A 16,538-nucleotide genomic window follows, 5' to 3' on the forward strand; every position below is an offset into this window, starting at 1 on the left:
GAGCTTGCCTTGTAGAGACCAAGTTTGCGGACTGGCTGCTCCTGGGCCAGAGTCACCCACAGACAGCTTTTACTTATTTGTTTAGAATTGAATATGTTGCCAACATTTGTTTCAATGTGGAGATTATAGATGAGGAGGTCTTGAGAAATCAGATCCGGCAACTGTGGGCCCACCTTCCTGCGAGGCAGCCATGGGCTGAATTTGATCAGCCCGTTCATTGGGACACAGGAAGACCAGTTTTTTACTGTTCTGTGAGCATTCTCTGCCTGGCGTGGATGGCCTCTGAGCTTGGATCCCTCACAGAGCACCGAGAAGGAGACAGGCTCCAGCGTTTATGGTTCAAGACGGAGTGAAGTGAGTTTTGGGGGGCGGGGGGGGCGGCGAGATGTAGGCCTCCTGGGGACACAGGCGGTGTCTGAAGCCATTTCCAGTCGCCTCCACTCCAGGAGGGTGCTGCTGGCCTCTAGTGGGTGGAGGCCAGAGATGCTGCTCAATAGCCCCCAGGGCACCTAGGACAACTTCCACAATATGGCCTTACCCAGTCTCAAGGGTCAGAAGAGACCCGGGATTAGGGGTGTGAGCAAACTGCTCAGGAAGGGAGGGATCGACTCGAATCATTAGCTCAAGAATGTCTCCCTGAACAGAAAGCAGCCTTGGTGATGGCAGGCACTTGGTGACTGAGCCAGGTTTCACCAGGGCGGGATTGGAGGGAACGCACGTCAGGCCAAGAACAGCACAAGCAAAGGTGAGGAGACATGTTTGATGGGAGAGGCGGGTGAAAATGTGCACAGTGAGATGACACGCGTGGTTCAAGAGCATGAAGTCTGGGGTCAGATGGACGTGAATTTGAATGCTGGCTCTACCCCGCACTGGCCATGTGGCCTCAGGCCTGTCATTGGCCTAAACCGCCCTCACGTCACCTGAAAAATGGGGCTAAGAAATGAGGTTATGTGGATACAGCCTCATCTCATCCCCAGTCTTCCCTTTGCACCCTGCATCCCAGCCACCCTGAAATTCTGGCGATTTGCTCAATGCTTCCTGCTCCCTCTCTCCTCTCTGGGCTCTCTGTGTGGAGTGCCCTTTCTCCCTAGGATGCTCATATTCCAGGTGTATGGATCACACCATCAGGAGGCTTAAACCAGGCACTGATATGTTCAGACTGGTGTTTTGGAAAGATCAGGGAACTTGAGGGTTGCGTGTGCCCATGTGCCCGTGTGCCCGTGTGTGTGTGTGTGTGTGTGTGTGTGTGTGTGTGTGTGTGTGTGTGTGTAAACCTGAAGGCCAAGACAATGGTGGAAATTCCCAGGCTCAGACAAGAGGCATGAGAGCCTCCGCCTTTATCCCAGCTCCTTTCCCTGTCTTCTCTGGCCTTCAGGTACCTAGGGAAAGGCCAGTAGGGACCCACCACACATGAAGGGTTGGATTTTCTTTCTTTTTTTTTTTTTTAAGATTTTATTTATTTGAGAGAGAGAGAGTGAGCACACACACAAGTGGGGAGGGGCAGAGGGAGAGGGGAAGCAGACTCTGTGCCGAGCAGGGAGCCCAACATGGGGCTCGATCCCAGGACCCTGAGATCACGACCTGAGGCAAAGGCAGATGCTTAACTGAGTCATCCAGGTGCCCCAAAGGGTTGGATTTTCTGTTGGTTAATGTGCCTGCTTCCTTCTCAACCCAGTGGCCTGGTTCATAGATGAGGTGTAGAGGCCAGGACCCCATAGAGGTTATTGCAAGAGAGCTCAAGGGTAAGCTGCTTAGCTTTCATGAGCCTGTTTCCTTATCTGGGTAGAACACAGTCTTTACAGAGTGTGGGAGAATACTCCCTACAAAGCTCTTAGAACAGGGCCTGGCTCGATGTCTTAACTGCTTTATAAAGACCAAGCTCTTGCTGAATACCCGCTGTGTGTTCTCTGTATTCAGTACAACATATGTATGTATGTACTGCCGGAGGTCCTACGAGTACAGAGTCTTCTAAGGACTGGTCTTGACTTTAAGGATTGGCCTGGTTAAGGATTTGTGGATTTTGCTAACTGGAGACATACAATGTTGAGGGAGAAATTCCATTTCTAGGCATTTATCTGCAATATATGTACAAAGATTCAGGTCCAAGTAGGTTCACAGTAGTGATTTTATAAAATGAAAAATTTGAAGTGGTCTTAATGTTCAACTATAGGATACTGATTAAACAGGTGGTCTGACTAATGGAATATTACGCATTCGAGAGGAAGCAGAGGGATATTTGTTGTTATGGGAAAATGTTATTAAGTGAAGAAATATAGAAAACATTATTTGTATATCAAAAATATGTATGTGTATATTTTTTAAATATGGATGTTAATACACTCAAAAGTTAACAGTGGTTATCTCTGAGTGATTTTTATGATTTTTTTGTTATTCCCAGATTTCCCTTTCTAAATGTTCTACAATGAATGTGCATTTCTTTTGTTATTTTAGGTTTTAAATTATTTTGTTATTAAAATATAATAAAAATAGTACTGAAAGGGGCAATTTTTTTAAAATTTTTTATTGTTATGTTAATCACCACATATTACATCATTAGTTTTTGGTGCAGTGTTCCATGATTCATTGTTTGTTCATAACACCCAGTGCTCCATGCAGAACGTGCCCTCCTCAATACCCATCACCAGGCTAACCCATCCCCCTACCCCCTCCCCTCTAGAACCCTCAGTTTGTTTTTCAGAGTCCATCATCTCTCATGGTTCGTCTCCCCCTCTGACATACTCCCCTTTTCTTCCTCTCCTGTTATCTTCTTCTTTTTCTTTTTTCTTAAAATATGTTGCGTTATTTGTTTCAGAAGTACAGATCTGTGATTCAACAGTCTTGCACAATTCACAGCGCTCACCGTAGCACATACCCTCCCCAATGTCTATCACCCAGCCACCCCATCCCTCCCACCCCCAACCACTCCAGTAACACTCAGTTTCTTTCCTGAGATTAAGAATTCCTCATATCAGTGAGGTCATGTGATACATGTCTTTCTCTGATTGACTTATTTCACTCAGCATAACACCCTCCAGTTCCATCCACGTCGTTGCAAATGGCAAGATCTCATTCCTTTTGATGGCTGCATAATATTCCATTGTGTATATATACCACCTCTTCTTTATCCATTCATCTGTCGATGGGCATCTTGGCTCTTTCCACAGTTTGGCTATGGTGGACATTGCTGCTATAAACATTGGGGTACACGTACCCCTTCGGGTCCCTACATTTGTATCTTTGTGGTAAATACCCAGTAGTGCAATTGCTGGATCGAACGGTAGCTCTAATTTCAACTGTTTGAGGAACCTCCATACTGTTTTCCAGAGGGGTTAGGGGCAATTTTTTTAAAGATTTTATTTATTTATATGAGAGAGAGAGAGAGCACATGAGAGGGGGGAGGGTCAGAGGGCAAAGCAGACTCCCAGCCAAGCAGGGAGCCCAATGCGGGACTCGATCCAGGGACTCCAAGATCATGACCTGAGCTGAAGGCAGTCGCTTAACCAACTGAGCCACCCAGGCGCCCATGAAAGGGGCAATTTTTTTATTAATTTTATTTTATTATGTTATGTTAGTCACCATAGAGTATATCATTAGTTTTTGATGTAGTGTTCCATGATTCATTGTTTGTGCATAACACCCAGTGCTCCCTGCAGAACGTGCCCTCCTTAATACCCATCACCAGGCTAACCCATCCCCCCACCCCCTCCCCTCTAGAGCCCTCAGTTTGTTTCTCAGAGTCCATAGTCTCTCATGGTTCGTCTCCCCCTCCGATTCCCCAGCTTCATTTTTCCCTTCCTACTATCTTCTTTTTTTTTTTTTAACATATAATGTATTCTTTGTTTCAGAGTTACAGATCTGTGATTCAACTGTCTTGCACAATTCACAGCGCTCACCATAGCACATACCCTCCCCAATGTCCATCACCCAGCCCCCCCATCCCTCCCACCCTCCCACCACTCCAGCAACCCTCAGTTTGTTTCCTGAGATTAAGAGTGTCTTATGGTTTGTCTCCCTCTCTGGTTTCATCTTGTTTCATTTTTTCCTCCCTCCCCCTTTGATCCTCTGTCTTGTTTCTCAAATTCCTCATATCAGTGAGATCATATGATACTTGTCTTTCTCTGATTGACTTATGAAAGGGGCAGTTTTACCAGCTGTCCCTGCCCTCATCCCAGCCTTCTCCCTTGACTCGATTCTTCATCACTCCCAAAATACATGGGCTCATGAAGCTACTATTCCTTCCAGTATTGACTAGTATTGATTAACCTCAGAGTAATCCTACCATGCAAGGCAACGTAAAAGATGAATACTCACATTCTCCAGGTGACTTGCATGCACATCAAATTTTGAGGTGCGTTGAAACAAGTTCTTTCCCTCCCTCGTTCATTTATGTATTCTCTTGTAATTCGCTTCACCCAATTCATTCATGGGTTGGGAACGTTTATTTACTTCATGTACGCATGAGCACTCCCGAAGGCTGGAGGAGGCCGCTGGACCGGGAAGCCCCGCCTCCTGACGCCGACCATTGCTCCGTTTCGCCAGAGCACCTCTGATTGGTGGCCACGGACCGGGCCCCGCTGCCTATCAAAGTTGGCGGGAAAGCGGAGGCGGGGCAGCATGGCGGCCTCGGTGGAGGCTGCAGGCGCCGGGAACTCGGCTCCAGGCGCCGGGGACTCGGCTCCAGGCGGCGGCTCAGCCGCCGTGCGGCTGCCGCGGTCGCCGCCGCTCAAGGTCCTGGCGGAGCAGCTGCGGCGCGACGCGGAGGGCGGCCCGGGTGCGTGGCGGCTGTCGCGGGCGGCGACGGGCCGCGGGCCGCTGGAGCTGGTGACCGTGTGGATGCAGGGCACGGTGGTGGCGGCGGGCGGCGGCGAGGCGCGGCTGCGGGACCCGAGCGGGGCCTTCTCAGTGCGCGGCCTGGAGCGGGTGCCGCGCGGGCGGCCCTGCCTGGTCCCAGGTAACGGCCGGACTCGGACGCGGAGCTGACCCTGGTTGTGGGCGGCCGGAGGGCGGGGCTGGCTGGTCCCTGACCGGTCCCCCCGCCGCGGTACCCTCCCTCTCTGTTCCCCGCCCGCGGCCAGGCCCAAGTCCCTTCCCCACGGATGATTTTTTCCCCTCCCCCATCAAGTTTTGAAAAACGCTGTTACCAGGAAGCCTCTGTTCATCCCTAACGTTTAGACTCGAGTGTGCCTTCCTCCTGGAAGCCCTCCATGACTTCTAGGAATGGCAAGCTCTCCAGTACCTCTCCTTGGAACTGCCTTAGACTGCAGTTCTCAAATGTTTGCCTCTTAAATCAGCGGGGTGCTCAGACTTCCCTGGGGGCTTGTTAGGTCGCAGAGATCTGGCCGCCACCCTCAGAGTGTCGGTAGGCCTGGGTGAGGCTGAGAATTTGCATTTCTAACCAGCTCCCTGGTGTTGCTGATGCGGATGGCCTGGCCATGGGGCCACACTTTGAGAACCACTGGGCCAGCCGACTGGAGGACCAGGACTGTCTTTATGACCTCTTGTATCTTCAGCATTATGTTGAATTCCTGGCTGTGTTCTTTTCCAGCTCAGCCGCCTGGACCACTTTTCTTAACCTTTCTGGATCTGTCCTGCCTGGGTCAAAAAGGGGACTGTTGTGCAGTTTCAGTTAAAAGAAAAATGGCCTCAACACGGTGCCTGGCTCACAATGAGGGTTCAAGACTTCACGACTGTCATTCCTGTGCTCCTGTTCCCTACCCCTCGCCCCATCCTTCAGCCTCCTCTCTCAGTCCTCTCCGCTGCTGCATTATTGAAGCATAGGATCAGCAAACCACAGGCTGCTGCCTCTTCAAATGGCCACGAGCCATTTGTGGGGTTTTTTTTGTTTTTTTGTTTTTGTTTTTGCATTTTCAAATGGTTCAAAAAATCAGAGGATGATTTCATGACATATGAACAGCCTAAGAAATTCAAGTATCTGGACGCCGGAGCTACATTTGGGAAAAATCACGGCACCAGCAGGGTAGGGATGGTTGTGAAAAGGAAGCAGCTGGAGGCGGACCGACTGGAAGCAGTTGGTCTGGTCTAGGCCAGCGGATGAAGGCCTGGTGGAAAGGACGGGGTGTGGTGGGGAAGGAGTGGTGAGACCGTGGGGAGACACTGCTGGGGGCAGAGAGGGTGTGGGTAGAATGAACCCTACTAACCAGGCTGTCTAATCGCCAGAGGAGTGAGCTCATGCCAGTGAGCTAGCTCATCCCTTTAGTTGTGTGTGCCTTCATATAGATTTCCTGTTACCCTCCCCTGGCTGGGATCTCCTTGGGCTTGGTCGTCCTTCCTGGGGTCCTCAGTCATTCTTTTTCTGAGGGTTCTGTCTCTACCAGCACTTGAGAGTCTTTTGGGAGGTATTGGCAGAGTGTAGTTCGAGAACTAGCTCCTGTCACCGAGGAGCCCCATGTTACTTGCTCAAGTAAAATCTGGAGGTGGGTCCAGAGGAACCTAATTACATAGTGCATCGTGCAAGGGGTAGCAATCCAGAGAGGCAGGTGTCAGCTTGCCAGGCTTCCTTCAGCCAGAGCCTGGGGGGCCTGCATGCAAACTCAGCCCTGCTGTTAGAAGCAGTGTGATTAAAGCAGCCTCGAAGGGGCATGCCGTGGGGGCTGGCAGAGTGCCTGCCCTTCCTCCTGTGTTTGGGGTTTTTTACACAATTGAGTTTTGTGTGGTTAAGATTGGCCAAGTTTTGCTTTCAAGGAGAGCCACTTCCCCAAGGGAATGGGAAGAGAGTTGTGGTTAATATGTCATGAGATCATCCCAATGGCAGCCCGTTCTGTTGTTGATTTGCTAGCATGTGCCCGGCCGGTGGTAGGGATTAGTGCTGGGCAGTTGGAACAATGGGGTGGCACAGCGGGGTGCTGTGGTGTGCCTAGCTCCTCTGGGCATCAAGGGAAAGTTGGATTTGCTTTGGGGCCAGCAGGGGATATCTTTGCAGAAAGAGGACTGGTCCTGTGCACAGAGATCAGCCTCATACTCCGAGGCATTGGGCAAGAAATAGATAAGAGAAAAGCTTAGGGGTTTTGCCCCTGCCTTAGAAAAGTCTAATTATAACTCCTAACTCAGATGTGAGTCTCTTCCATTCCTTAGGTGTGATTGTTTTGTGCATGATGGTAGCTTGCTGCAATTTTGTTTTACGATTTTTAAATTTTTTTTTTTTAAGATTTTATTTGTTTGCGAGAGAGAGAATGAGAGACAGAGCATGAGAGGGAGGAGGGTCAGAGGGAGAAGCAGACTCCCCGCCGAGCAGGGAGCCCGATGCGCGGGAACCGATCCCAAAGCCAAAGTTAAATGTTGATATCTACTCTCTGCATTTTTTTGTTGTTGTTCTCTAATTTGCTTGTCTGATAAAGTTAAGCTCTGAAGGATGGGGTATCTATTTCGTTTTTGTATCAATGTGAACATCACCATAGTCTTCTCTTCTTGTAGGAAAGTATGTGATGGTAATGGGAGTGGTGCAGGTGTGCAGACCCGAGCCGTGCCTTCAGGCTGTGAAGATGACAGACCTCTCCGATAACCCCATCCACGAAAGCATGTGGGAGCTAGAAGTGGAAGATTTACACAGGAATATTCCTTAGATGACATTGGAAGCCTTGCTAATAACAACTGACATCCTAAAAAAAAAAAAACAACAACCGAAATCCTGAAACAATTTAGGTTCTTATACCATGTAGATTTCACAGATAGCATTCCATGTACATTTCTCACAAGTTTCTCCAAGAGTTTTGCTTTGGTTGAGGAAGGAGTCTGGAGGTAGAATTTCTAAGCCCTGGGACACCCACTTAACTCAGTCCTTGATGCCCTTTGCTTTGAAGACTATTTGCAGATGAAAAGCAGATGTGTGCTCCGTTTTGTTTGTTTTTTTTTCCCCTTCCTTTTGGTTTATGTGTGTTAACTGCTCTTTAAAGCACGTAGAAATCTCATGTTGCATTTTCCAGGTTTTATAAGTGATGGTACTTTTTCCGTTGCCGCTGGGACCCTGTTTTCACGATGTTGAGGTTGAATCTCGCTCATTGCCCGTGGTGATTAAACTGGTTGTGGGCCGGGAAGCAGACCGCTTGGGAATGACATCATGGCCCGCCTCTTCTCCCATCAACGACTTCCATGTCCAGCTTGCAAGTCAAAACAGTGTTTTCCTGCTGTGGGCACCAGCAGCCTCTCAAAGACAGCCCTCCCTGCTGCCGGGGTCTCCGAGCAGTTAAGGTACATTTCTGGAGATACTGAGGGTTAACACCTGCCATTCTTCCTCACTTGGAGTTGTTGAAACACTTAGAAAATTTCTTGTTGAAACTAACATCAAGACTGAGAATGACTTTTAAGCATTAACTAAACTTCTGCCTCGGAACTTCTGGTGAGATGCTGCAAGGGAGCAACATCCTGGTGTAGAGGGTTTTTTTGGTTTTCTTTTTTTCCTCCCAGTGTTATTGAAATATAATTGACATACAGCACTGGATAAGGTGTGCAGCATAAGCAGCATCTTAGAGTTCTAACATTTTCTGGGTGGAATGACTTTTTGTTGTAATTATATTCACTGCTCTTTTACTCATACCTTATTTTTCCCAGGATTGTAAATATTCCTGTATTCCTGTAGAGTTTTGTTGGATTATTGATCTTCTACCACTAATAAATTATTTTATATGCTGTATCTTTTTAAGATTTATTTATTTATTTATTTATTTGAGAGAGGGAGAGAATGAGCAGTGGGAGGGGCAGAGGTAGAAGGAGAAGCAGACTCCCCGCTGAGCAGGGAGCCCGACTCGGGACTCGATCCCAAGACCCTGGGATCATGATCATGATCCGAAGGCGGACGCTTAACCGACTGAGCCACCCAGGTCCCCCCTTTTTAAAAAAATAGACTATTTGGGGGATACCTGACTGTCTCAGTCAGTAGATCATGGGACTCTTAATGTCGGGATCATGAGTTCGAGCCCCACGTTGGGCGAGGAGCCTACTTTTAAAAAATAGACTATTTTTTAGAGTAACTTTAGGTTTATAGAAAAAAGCAGAAAGTACAGAGTTCCCATATACCCCATCCCTCAGGTTCTTCTACTGTTAATACCTTGCATTGGTGTGGTACGTTTGTTATAATTGAGGAGCCACATTGATAAAACATCACTAGCTAAAGTCCACAATTTTCATTAGGGTTCTTGCTTTGTGATCCATAGTTCTACAAGTTTCTCAAAGACGTAATATCATGTATCTACCATGATAGTGTCGTACAGAATTGTATTACCACCCTGAAAATCCTCTGTGCTCCACCTGTTGACCCCTCCCTCTCCCTCAACCCCAGATCTTTCTGTTGTCTCCATAGTTTGCCTTTTCCAGAATGTCTGATAGTTGGAATCATACGGTGTATAGTCTTTTCAGACTGGCCCCTTTTCACTTAGCAATATGCATCTAAGGTTCCTCTGTATATTTTTGTAACTTGATTGCTCATTTCTTCTTATAGCTGAATAATACTCTATTGTATAGATGTACCCTAGTTTATTTATCTATTGAAAGACATTTGTTTGATTCCAGTTTTTGCCGGTTATTAATAGAGCTGTCAGAAACATTCGTGTGCAGATTTTGTGTGGACACAAGTTTTCATTTCTATGGGCTAAATGCCTGGGAGCACCAATGGTGGTCATACACAAGCCTGTGTTAGCTTTTGGGAGAAACTGCCAGACTGTCTCAGTCCATTCAGGCTGCTCTTATAAGACGCCATAGACTGGGGGTGGGGTTTAAAGCCACCAACATTTAAAATTTTTTCAGTTCTGGAAGCTTTGGGAAGTGCAAGAGGCCCGTGGATTCAGGGTGCCTCTTCCTTTTCATAGATGGCTGTCCTCACATAGTGGAAGGGGTGAGGAGCTCTCTGGGGCCTCTTTTATGGGCACTGATCCCACCCATGGGGGCTCCACCCTCATGACCTCATCACCCCCCAAAATCCCCACCTCCAAATACCATCACATCGGGGGTTAGGTTTCAACGTAGGAATGTGGCGGAGGGGACACATGCTCAGTCTTTAGTACTGTCTTCTGGAATGGCTGCACCGCTTTGCTCTCCTATCAGCTGCGTATGAGAGTCCTCGTTACCCTATGTCGTCACCAGCATCTGGTGTTGTCAGTGTTTTGGTGTTTTGCGTTTGCAGTTTTTTTTTCTGATGGTAGTTCTATTTTATTTTATGTTTTTAAACGTCTAAAGGCGAGGCAAATTGGAAAGCACACGCTGTTTTTATTACGGGACCTGGGGTTGTGGACTGCTTGAAGCTTGGTCTCAAGCCAGCTTCTGTTCAAAGTTTGGGGATTTTTCAGGCACTGTTGCCGAGCTTTATCGGGAACTTTGCAGTGGGTGGACCTGAACGTGAGCCGTTTATGTGTCATTATACTTGCTGTGTGATTGTGAGCAAGTTAACTAACGTCTCTGTGCTTTACTTTGCTCATCTCATAAAAACGCAGATTTCCCCAGCTCCTGGCACCAATATGAGGAATAAATGAAGATGCACAGAAATCACTTGTACATGCACCTGGCACATGGCCGGCACCGAGTGATTGTTTCTGGGAGGAGGAGTGAGTTCTTATAGCCACCGACTGCCTTGAAAAAAAATTTTTTTAAGAATAATTTTAGATCTACAGAAAACCTGTAGAGACAGTACATAGAGTTCCCATACACTGCAACCAGCCTCCTTTATGATTAACATCTTAACGTTAGCATGGCATATTTGTTAGGATTAATGAAGCGCCACGGAGATGTTATTATTAACTAAAGTCTGTACTTCATTCAGACTTCCTTCATTTTTTTTTTTCTAACGTCCTTTTTCTGTTCCAGGATCCCGTCCAGGATACCCTGTTCTATTTAGTCATCATGTCTCCTTAGGGCTCCTCTTGGCCGGGACCGTGGCCCAGTTGCTTTGATTACATGCACATTTAATGCTGACATCGTCCATGGGATCTCTGTTACAGGATCCTCAGCCGAAAACATGATTTCACCATTGTTACAGGGCTCCCAATAGGAGTCCTCGATCTGGGACCTACCCAGAAGTCTGCTCTCTTGAGCCTTCCCCCCCTTCCCCGAAACCCGCTTTCCTGCTAGAAAACGGACCCCAGGCTGCCGAGAACCTTTCCCTGTCTCCCATGCCGTTTGTCCTCACCTAACTTTGGTAAATAGTGCCTGGTTGAGAAATGCTGATTGAGCTCATAGGGTGGCCTGGGCAGTGACCTCTGTCAGGAGTGTGGGAGGTGGGGACCAGAGGGTGCCCGGGGTTTTTCCGACAGTCCCCGCGCCCTGCCTATGGCTCCCAGGGGCTCCGTGCTGGAAGTGTGTCGCCTCAGCATGGTGGCCCCAGCCCTTGTGGTTCCCCCTAATATTTATAGATCTCACCGATTCATAGCATTTCCTCCTTGACATCACTAAACGAAAACGCATCTCGGTTGGGGGTTTTAGTTTTCTGGAGCCAAATCACAGTTGGTTTATCAGCAAGCCCCCCCCCCCCCCCACCACTTCCCCAGCAGATGAGGGCGGGCTGTGTGTGCTCCTGCCGCCCAGCTTCCCTTTTGAAATGGTCTCTTTTCTAAGAACTGAAAATAAGCACCCTAGGCCGTGACTTCACTTTTCTTGGAACTGCTTTACATTAGAAGAAGAAAACACACACACACACACACACACACACACACACACACACACACACACCCCTTCATTTAGCTGGTTTTGGATCACTGAGTTCCCTTGTCATTCCTGCTGAGTCTTCTTGTAAAGCCGAAGTTTTACCGCAAAATTCTGATGCATCAGGAGAAGCAGGAAAGGGAAGCAGTGACCCTGTGAAACAGTCGAGGGTTCTGTGTCCTGGCCCATTCCGGTATGGTTTAATGCCAGAGGAGGAAACAAGCTCGGATGGACATACTGTGGGGTGATGTTCAGGTCCCCAGGGTCTCAGGCATGACTGTGTGGCCCTGAGAGTTGTCAGGCCACCAAATGGGCTAGGGCTGGTGTCACTAAAGCCCAGGCCACAGTCCAGACTCACCACCGAACAGCTGCCTGTTTGCAAGGATAAGGAGGAAAAAAAAAAAAGCACTTTCAGCCACAATGACCTACATTGTAGCAGGCATTTTGGAGCGTGCAAGAGGATGTCTCCAGTGAGCCCCTGCCTGCCTAGGCTAAGCGGGAGAGTGCCTGAGTCACACCGGGGCTCCAGGCCTGGTCCTGCCCTTTCCCCGCTAACCTTGGACTTAGAGGTCAGTCTCTGGGAGCCGTGGAGCTAGTTCTTCCCTCACAGGATGCTACCTTAGTAGGTTCGTGGGAACCGGAGTAGATGCCCCTTCTCAGTGGGGATCTCTATAGATAGGCACATACATTGTTCTGAAATCATCTGTTAGTATCTCTACCCATCGGAGGAGGCTTTCCCGTGATGTGATCAGGTCTTATCTATCTCTGCCCCAAGCAGGGCCTTGCAAGACCTACGTGGGCTGTCAGTAAAGGTTGGGTGAATGGCTGCATTTTAGGTCGGAAGACAGAGGGAACCCAAAGGGAACAATGCTCTTGAGTTTACACTTGGCACACAACAGTTTTCAAACAAGAGGAGCCCTTACAGGCCATGCCTAACAAAAAGCACCCTTTGAATTGAGCACCCTGGGTAATGTATAACCAGCCTGAGGGTGCTTGCTGGAATGTTGGAGAGAGCAGAGCGTTCTGAAGTACAAACAGGGACAACTTGATTTAAAAAAGGCTGGAGGAGTACTTACTGTGTGGTGACTAACATAACATTAAAAAAAAAAAAAGGCTGGAAGAAAAGAAAAGAGACAGCAGAGCACCACCCCCCACCCCCCCCCACCCCCCCGACCCTGCAGGGCAAATTTATGCACTTTGGGCAGAATCTGAAATTACAGTCCTACGGGAATCAGTAAACATCTCTCAATGTAAAAAAAAAATGCAAATTCAACCAGGAATTACATGCCAGGGACTGTGCTAGAAGATTTCCCCTATGTTACTTCATTTTATTGTGTCAATGTCTCTGGGACGTTCATCTCCCAAACCCCCGCCACCCCCCCACCCCCCCCCCGTAAAGGGCTGCAGTTCTTTGCCCAAGAGCATCTAGCCAGCAGCCTGTGGCAGAGAGAAGTGTCAGGCCAGCTGATGTCCCACATTGTCGGGGAGGTGGCCCTGGCCTTCATTCTGAGCTGGCTCTTCTCTGATTAAGTCCTCGGACCCACTCTGGAAGCTCCTGGTGTTTCCACTTAGGTGCTAGCTCCCCCTGTTGGCGGGCCTCAGACACCACTGCCCTGCGCCGACAGAAACGGGATGGCCGCCAGGGACGGGAATGGAAAGCTGCAGTACGCAAAGGAACAAACTGAGAAGCTTCACAGCTGTCCACCCTGGGAGTTTTGCCCATCGTGGCCAAGCCGTCTTGGGGGTGGGGGATGGGAGACAGTGTTGGATGGGTTCCAGTGGTCCTGCTTTTGAACCCCTGCCCTACTGCCTGTTAACTGGGTGCCCTTGGGTGAGTGGGCTTCACTTCTCTGAACCTTATTTCTGTCATTGGTACAGAAGGGGTGACTTGGGGTCAGAGAGGTGAAGTCGCTTGCCCACGTGGCTGTCTTAGCAGGTGCTCAAAAGATGGTCACCTCATTGGTCTTTCTATCACAAAGCACTTACTGAGAACCTGCTGGGTTCCAGGCTCTGGGGACACACACAGTGAACAAAAGACACCTGGTGGCTCCCTGTGGAGCACGGTGTCTACACATGCTTCAAATCTCTGACCTCGCACTCCGCCTCCTCTCTCCGGTTTACAGCTCCAGAAACTTCTGTGATCAAATTGGGCTCACCAGGATAACCTCCCCCATCTCAAGGCCATTAATCTAATCACATCTGCAGTCTGCAACGGTAACATTCGCAGGCTTTGGGTGTAACCCATCCTGAGCGCTACTCCTCCATTGGTGACCTGTGGAACCTAAGAAACCGAGCTCATTCCCCAAAATGCAGTTGGTGACAACCCAGAGGGGATGCCGTCTTGTTCTGTCCCTGATCCAAGGGACCAGAGATCCAGGCAAGAAGGATTAAGGAGAAGAAACAATGAGGCCCCAACACGTGGAAATACCTAACCACTGGACTTCCCTTCCCCCTGGGCAAATAGGGAAAGGAAGGGAGCTTCTCAGAAGGGTCTGTTGGCACCTGACTGGGCATGAAGGGAAAGCAGACCCATCAGTTTCCATCACATAGGCAGGGCCTGTTTTGGAAAGTCAGCCGGGGCCCCGCCCCGCCCCGCCCCGCCCCGGGGTCTTCCAGTGCACAGCTGTGTTGCCTTTGGGAGCGGAGACTTCCCCAGAGCACCGTCAAGCCCGTGAGGACGCCCAGAAGCCTCAGGACTAGGGCGCGTGGCTGATTCTCAGCCCCACCTGGGCTGCTTTCAGCGTCCTCTCTCCCCACATCTTTATTTAGAATTCGTGTGGGCGGGGCTCAGGAAGATGTAAGCACTTAGGAAGCTCCCCTGGTGAGTCTCACAACCAGCCAGGTGTAGCAGCTACAGATCTACGGCTTTCTGGCCAGGAGCACCGGTGGGGGGGAGGGGGAGGAGCCCGAGCTGCCCGAGCTGCCCGAGCTGCCCGAGCTGCCCGAGCTGCCCGAACTGCCCGAGGGCTGGTCGACCCCCTGAGCCTTTTATCTTCTCAGATGGGGCTCCTGGAGTCCGAAGGAAGGGCAAATGAAGAACTCAGGAACTCTTGGGACCAGGGCCAGGCCACTCATCCCTCCAGCTTCCCTGAGGAGGAGGAACAGAGGATGGGAAAAGCCCCCACGGAGGAACCGGGCTAGACCACCTACCCGCCGCTCCTGGGCGTCCTGGACCATCCTCGGTGCTGGGCTGCAGCTAGGGTGTCGTAAGGTAGTGATACCAAGGCTTTTTTTTTTTTTTTAAGATTGATTTAAGAGAAAGAAAGCAAGAGGGAGGGGGAGGGGCAGAGGGAGAGGGAGAAGCAGACTCCCCGCTGAGCAGGGAGCCCGATGCGGGGCTCAATCCCAGGACCCTGGCATCATGACCTGAGCTGAAGGCAGATGCTTCACCAACCGAGCCACCCAGGCGCCTCTCAGGTCTCCTTTTTAAAAAGTGAGTCCATTTGAAGGAAATATATTAAGTGAACAATAGTACCAGTGGTCTGTGAATGACCTGTGTTTGGGTAGCCCGTTTGCTTTTCCTTGACCTAGAATAGAGCCATGCAGTCCAGTATAGCAGCCCCTAGCCTCATTGAGCTATCGAGCACTTGATGTGCATCTAGGCCCCTGGTAAGGTTGCCAAATTTAGCAAATAGAAACAAAGGACGCCTCCCATTCCTTAAGTGTGGGTCGTGCGTGGTGACTTCCTTCCAAAGAGGACCGTGTGGAACGGTGTAGAGGGTCGCTTTCCAGTGGAGAAACCTGGACCCCCACACCTCAGCCAGGTGACCGAGGTGAACCTCAGCCATGATAAGTCCCGTTGAGAGTGTGGTTTGCCCTTGGTAGGGTGTGGTGAGAATGACCCCTACCCTCTGTGACCTTGTCCTCCTCCCCACGCCAAGCCTTACCCTCCACCATGAGAAAAACCTGAGACTATTCCTAGTTGACAGACCTGCGACAAAAATCCCTGCCGAGTACTCCTCAAAACTGTCAAGATCATCAAAAACGGGGAACGCTTGAGAAATTGTCAAAGCCAGGGGGAGCTGGGACCATAGCCAAAGGTGGCTTTTTAGATTAGGTAGAGCCTAAGGAGACCAGACAGCTCAGTGTAATGTGGGATTCTGCCTGGAGAAAGGGCACAGGAGGAGAGGAAGTCCGAAAAGAGTATGCACTTTAATTAATAAGATCAGTCTATTTGCAACAAATGTGCCATACTAAAGATGTTACCAATAGGCAGATCTGGGTGTGAGGTAGTTGGGAACTCTCTACTTTTGTCACAATTCTGTAGATCTAAAACTGGTGTTTGCCCACCCCAGTGACTTTTATTAATTAAAAAAAACAAAAACACAGGCTGCCCAGTTGAATCTGAATTTCAGACAAACTAATATTCTTTATGTTCCATGCAATATTTGGGATTTAGTTATACTAAAAAATTACCCATTGTTTTCTGACATTCAAATTGAACTGGGTGTCCTGCGTTTTGTCTGGCATTCTTATCTAACTGAATTCTTAATTTTTTTTTTTTTAAAGACTTTATTTGAGAGAGAGAGGGAGAGCGAGCAAGCATAAGCAGGCAGAGGGGCAGAAGGAGAGGGAGAAACAGACTCACTGCTGAGCAGGGAGCCGGACGCAGGGCTCAATCCCAGGACCCTGGGATCATGACCTGAGCCAAAGGCAGGCGCCTCACCAACTAAGCCACCCAGGTGCCGCTGAATTCTTAATTTTAATGAATTTGAATGTAAACCGCCTTTTGTGGCCCGTGGCTGCGGGTGGTACTGGGCAGCACGGGTGTGGGTCCCGTGGCTCGCCCTGAGGTCGGCAGTGAGAAGACAGGTGAGGCCCCGGAAACGTCTTCTAATTCCAAGGCTGGTCCTCTTCGTATGCTTACTGGTTCCTGTAGAGAAGGACCAGTGTTC

General features: G+C 49.3%; 2 protein-coding genes across 2 annotated transcripts in view; one reads left to right on the plus strand and one right to left on the minus strand.

Annotated features, from left to right (window-relative positions):
- The first annotated feature begins 4,597 nt into the window (after nt 1-4,597).
- On the plus strand, nt 4,598-8,647 carry RMI2 (RecQ mediated genome instability 2). The gene is made up of 2 exons (XM_027612028.2): nt 4,598-4,951; nt 7,432-8,647. The coding sequence occupies exons 1-2, from the start codon at nt 4,615-4,617 to the stop codon at nt 7,578-7,580; spliced, it is 486 nt and encodes a 161-aa protein (XP_027467829.1). The 5' UTR covers nt 4,598-4,614; the 3' UTR covers nt 7,581-8,647.
- A 6,067-nt stretch (nt 8,648-14,714) lies between these two features.
- The window catches only part of LOC113932557, a 167,529-nt gene continuing 165,705 nt past the window's right edge, over nt 14,715-16,538 (minus strand). The window contains 1 exon segment of the mRNA XM_035722212.1: nt 14,715-14,731. Coding sequence (XP_035578105.1) covers nt 14,715-14,731 — 17 coding nt within the window.

Source organism: Zalophus californianus, chromosome 10 (assembly GCF_009762305.2).
Source record: "Zalophus californianus isolate mZalCal1 chromosome 10, mZalCal1.pri.v2, whole genome shotgun sequence".
In the NCBI taxonomy this organism is placed as follows: domain Eukaryota; kingdom Metazoa; phylum Chordata; class Mammalia; order Carnivora; family Otariidae; genus Zalophus; species Zalophus californianus.